This window comes from Manihot esculenta, chromosome 13 (genome assembly GCF_001659605.2).
Source record: "Manihot esculenta cultivar AM560-2 chromosome 13, M.esculenta_v8, whole genome shotgun sequence".
In the NCBI taxonomy this organism is placed as follows: Eukaryota; Viridiplantae; Streptophyta; class Magnoliopsida; order Malpighiales; family Euphorbiaceae; genus Manihot; species Manihot esculenta.
The window spans coordinates 2,539,197-2,544,802 of NC_035173.2; the positions used below are offsets into that span (position 1 = coordinate 2,539,197).

Here is a 5,606-nt window from a genome sequence, read left to right on the forward strand (position 1 = left end):
TATAGTTCTGCTCACTGGGCTTTTGTAACTCACCCCTCTCCCCTAACCCCCAGGTTTGCAAGAGCACAGGTAGCTATGGGAAAGTCAGCAGGATTATGGTATAGTCTATGTAGTAGTCTAGTAGTGGACATGAAGTGTAAGAATGAAGTAATGTAATGTAAAGAAATGTATTGAGGATTAGTATTGTGCTTGGCCTTAATGTTTATGGTTAATCCCTGTTTGTACATGATCTATATGAAATGTTTTAATGATATGAAATGTTGAACCAAGCTTGATGTATGATATGTTGACCCATTAGAGCATTTGATGAGGGCTCTAGTATGGGGTTTTATGTTTACAGTATGGTGCATGCACAGGTCAAGCTTGGTATATGTGAAAGTTTAAAGTTTTTAGGAAAATGTATGATCATGTATACAATGTTATCAGGTGTACAACATATATAGTAGGCTTTCTATGGGTCCCAGAGACCTTAAGTCGATCTGAATCCTAGCGCTGGTAGCGGTCCGATTTTCGGGTCGTTACAACTGACTTAGGACAAATGGCCTTTTTTCCTTGGAATGGAAGTTCAACAAAAGCAGCAAGAGGTGTTTATTTGCCAAACCAAATATGCTAAAGAAATTCTGAAGAAATCCAAAATGGATAAATGCAAGATTGATACAACTATTATGGGTAAAAATGAAAAGTTGGGCAAGGAAAGTGCAGCTGAGAAGGTTGATGAAACTCTATACAGAAGTCTAGTGGGTTGTTTGATGTATTTAACAACCACAAGACCTGATATCTTACACTTTGTAAGTATGCTATTTAGATTCACAAATTGTGCCGTTGAAACTCACTTTATTGCTGCTAAAAGAGTTTTAAGGTATGTGAGAGGAATACTAGATTATGGAATCAAGTTCGATGCTAGTAAAGATTGTGTTCTGTTGGGCTATTTTGATAATAATCATGGTGGTATTGATGATATGAAGAGTACTCAGGATATTGTTTTAATATGGAGTTAGAGATGTTCTCTTGCTGTTGTAAAAAAAAAGAGGTGGTTGCTCAATCATCTGCAGAAGTTGAATTTATTGCAGCTACAGCTACTAGCCTTATGGCTTAGAAAGGTGTTTGATCTGAACTTGAAGTAAAAGGAAGGTACAAATGTGTTTATGGATAATCAGACTGCAATAGCTATCTCCAATAATCATGTTTTTCATGAAAAACAAAACACTATTGTAACGACCCCAAAATGGACCGCTACCGGCGCTAGGATTCAGGTCGGCTTAAGGCCGCCAGAACCCGTAGCAAGCCTGCTATACTCTCTGTGTACCTGTAAAACTCATACATGATCATACATTTTTTGTGAAAATAAAAACTCTTTTCTCTGAACCAAGGCTTAACCTGTGCATGCACTATCTCTGTACTCTATACTCTGTACTCTGTACCCCTGACTAGAGCTTACTCTAGCTGGGTTAACTCATACCTGTTAAGCCTGGTTTTCACATACAGGAAAACATATACATATACAGATCATATACAAAACATACATCACTAAGTCAAGCACATTTCTAACTGTATACACAACTATTACATCTCTTTAATATTACATGTCCACTCTAAGCAATTACAAATCTCTTTACTCTTCCTGTACTCTGCTGGACTGTCCCTGTACACTGTACACTGAACCTGCAAAACTGGGGTTAAGGGAGTGGGATGAGCTCTATAGCCCAGTGAGTATCACAGTAAAACATCTCAGTAAAAATATGATTTCATGGAATGCACCATAGTACAAACAAGCCACATCAAGAGTAAACCTGTCACCACATAGTCCCAGTAACTCTGTGCCAGGGCGTAGAATCGAGCACCTGGTCTTCCTGTCATATATGTATATGTGTATATAACACCTCTGTACTTACCATTGCCAGGGCGTAGTCAAAGGCTCCTGGACTTTGCTATACCTGCTAGGGCGTAGTCAAAGGCTCCTGGACTTCTCTATACCTGCCAGGGCGTAGTCAAAGGCTCCTGGACTTCCTGTCTGAGACTATTGGATCATTCAGCATTTACTCACATCACCAAATAACGATGCAATACAACATATTCGTGGATACTAATGCAATCAACCTATGGCATAATCATGATGCATGAGATATGCTAAAACATTCTATTGTGCAAGTAAAAGAGTTAAGTTTAGTTCCACTCACCTCGGGCTAACTGGACTGACTCTGCAGGCTCTGGAGCAGAACTCACTGCTGCTCTCTCTGGTTCCTCTAGTCTGTACCTATATAGATAGACTGAAATGAGGGACCAAACTAGCTTATGACCACTTCTATTAAACTCCCCAAGAATCCCCTTAAACTCACTCTAACATCCATGCAAAGCATGCAAAAGAAAGCTGGACAGAACACTTTCGGCGGCAGGTTCGGCGGCCGAAAGTCCTCTCCAGAGACGAAACTTAAGCACCTTCGGCGGCCGAACTTCCACTTTCGGCTGCCGAACCCTTTCAGGGGCAAGTTTCGGAGGCCAAAAGGCACTCCAGAGACGAAAGTCTCTAACCTTCGGCGGCACCTTCGACGGCCGAACTTCCCTCCAGAGCCGAAAGTCTAAAAGCTCGGGGGCAAGCTTGGGCAGCCGAAGCCACCTCCTCACACCTCCTCAGGGGTTCGGCGGCCGAATGTACCTTCGGCTGCCGAACCTGAGTTCATCAGCAGGGCAGAAACTTGCCCTGCCTCTCGCCAAATGCACCAAACTCCTCTCCAACTTCACACCACACTTCCTCAACTTGCATACACTCATGTATATTCTCAAAGGGGTCAAAAACTACCTTAAAACCCCAAAAACACTACACAAAACAACACAGAAACAAGCTCTATGCACAAAATCATCAAAACCTCAAACATAACCCTATTCATGCATCTCTCTCTATAAACCCCATAAAACCTTCAGAAAACATCAAAACAAGCTCAGGATCTTCACTTACCGTGTGAAAACACGTAGATGAATGATCCTCACGTGGAGTTTTGGAGCACCCTTCCTTCAAACTCTCCAAACTTCACAACTTTGAGTTTTTAGCTTAAAACCTTCAAAAGATCATAAAAACGAATCAAATCTTTGCATGATTTAATGAAAACATGAAGAAATACTCACAACGGACAGAGTTTCACCTCAGCAAGTGAAAGAAACGGTGTTCTACCGCTTCAACCGACTGAGGGCCATTTATAGGTGGCTGGCCAGACCACCTTCGGCGGCCACACGTGAAACCGAAAGCCATGCATGTTCGGCGGCCGAACCTCAACTTCGGCGGCCGAACCTGGCTTTTCTGCCTTGGTTCATTTCACTCAAAAACTCATTTCCTTATACGTAAAACTTAATGAACATATCAAAACATGTGAGAAAAACAGAAATCAAACCCTGCTAGAGACCTCCGACATCAGAAACTCCATCGAAAAGTAGAATTCTGATGCCGGACTCGAGCCGGGTATTACAACTATAACATTCAAATTGTTTTTCCTCAGAGATGTGCAGAAAGAGGGTTCTGTAATTTTGAAATATTGCAAAATAGATCTTACTTTTGCAAACATTTTCACCAAACCTTTGGAAAGAAACAAATTTGAGTTTCTAAGAGAAAAATTTAGAGTTTGTAGCATCAAAGCCAAGGACGAGTGTTAAAAAGTTGACTTAGCTGCTGCTACAATTTCATTCCTGATCACTAAGTTGCTGAAATTTCGTTTCTTTTTCTAATGTTTCTTAACTTTTTACTTGTTCAATGATATGTCATCCTTTAGTTCTAACTTTTTAGCTTAGTTGTTAAACATGGAGATATATTCCATGTAGTTGCTTGTTTTTAGCTATTTCAATTTCTATTTCTACTGTATTTAAGTTAATGTTGCACTCAATAAAAATTAAACTTTGCACATCATTCTCTTTTCTTGCTTTATTCAAATTTTCTTCCAACACTCTAGACAAGGATGCCGAAGTATGGCAACAATAGCAAGGATAGGCATCTACGGTGATTGTCGATAAAGGACAGGCTAGCGTTTAATGAATCGAATCTCTTTTTAGCCTACAGTCATCTAATCATACATGTATGGTCTTAGTCTCTATATCTCTAATGGGAACTAACTTTAGATCTTGGAGCATGGCTATTAAAATAACCTTAGGAACCAAACAGAAGTTAGAGTTTATTGAAGGAACAATTTTGACACCTAGTAAGGACTCTAACTCATATGAGCAGTGAAAAAGATATGATTTCATGGTCACATCTTAGATCTTGAACTTTGATATCCAAAGATTTAGTGGATGGCTTCATATACACCGCCTCTGCTAGAAATCTTTGGCTGGAAATCTCTGATAGATTTGATGAGTTTAATGGACCTATGATCTACCAATTACATAGAAAAACATCCCTAATTACACATGAGACAGCTTCTATGTCTGTCTATGTCACTAAGTTGAAGAGTCTTTGGGACGAATTAAAGTCCACAGAGACCTTACCTCCATGTACCTGTGGTGCTTCCAAAGCTAAAGCTGAGGTAGTAAATAGAAACAGGCTTATGTAGTTTTTAATGGGATTGAACGTTATGCTTGGGTTTATGAGGGATGGACCCACTGCTATATGTAAATAAGGCCTACTCCATGGTTGTCAAGTTTGAGTCACAGAGGGAGGTCTTAGGCACTACGAATGAAAATGTGGATTCTCTTGTGCTTCTTAACAAGGCATAAAGGAATCCACAAAGGAAATAGAAGAGGTTTGACACCAGAAAGGTGATGGACACACAAGGGAAGGTTATTTTAAGCTGATAGGCTATCTTCAGTGATCTAACCTAAAACCAAGATTGGTGGATAGTTTATAAAATTACACAAGAATGGTGGCTGCAGCGGAAGGGATTACCACTGAAGACGATAATCCTTTGGATCCTCCTGATACAACCACTAAGATAGATGAGCTTTCTGCCATGCTAAACTCTTTACAACATGAGTGACAGAGCATATTTTAGGTCATATTATCATGATCTTAATGATGTTTATTTGCACCTTTTCTGCCTAATTTTGTGGTTTTGTTCATGTTTTGCAGAAATTAGGTGTGAAAAGACAACCTGAAGAACATACTCTTAAAACTGCTAAAAAGTGCCAAATATGGAAAGTTCCAGAAAAGGAAAGTTTTCATATATGGAAAGTTCCAAATAAGGAAAGTTTTCATATATGGAAAGTGTCAAATAAGGAAAGAGTCAGACAACACAGTCAGCAAACTGTCCGAAATTCGAACTGCAGAATCTTTCCTGCCTTATTTAGAACATGTGCCAAGAAAGAAAAGTTTTCAAATAAGGCAGGTTTTTAGAAAAGGAAAGTCTTCAAATGAGGAAAGTGCAGAGACAAAAGCAAATAAGGAAAGCTCAGTCAGGAAATTATTTAAATTTTGAATCGCAGATCTTTCTTTCCTTGTTCAAAGATGTGCACATACTACAGCAGTCATATCTTCCAATTTAGGCAGCAAGATCTCATGAAGGCACGCTTGCCTCTTCTGCGTTTAGCGTTTAAAATTCAAACGAAGGCTCCACCTAAAAAGGAAAGACTTGGCAGATCCACTTTCCCTCTTGCATTCAATGACTGCGCACTACTTGCCTTCTGCAACA

The 5,606-nt window shown here is 39.7% G+C and overlaps 1 protein-coding gene across 1 annotated transcript; it reads left to right on the plus strand.

Moving 5' to 3' along the window:
• The first annotated feature begins 557 nt into the window (after nt 1-557).
• LOC122721581 (uncharacterized mitochondrial protein AtMg00810-like) lies at nt 558-998 on the plus strand. The gene has a single exon (XM_043949771.1). It carries the CDS (start codon nt 558-560, stop codon nt 996-998), a length of 441 nt encoding a protein of 146 aa, XP_043805706.1.
• Nucleotides 999-5,606: the final 4,608 nt, after the last annotated feature.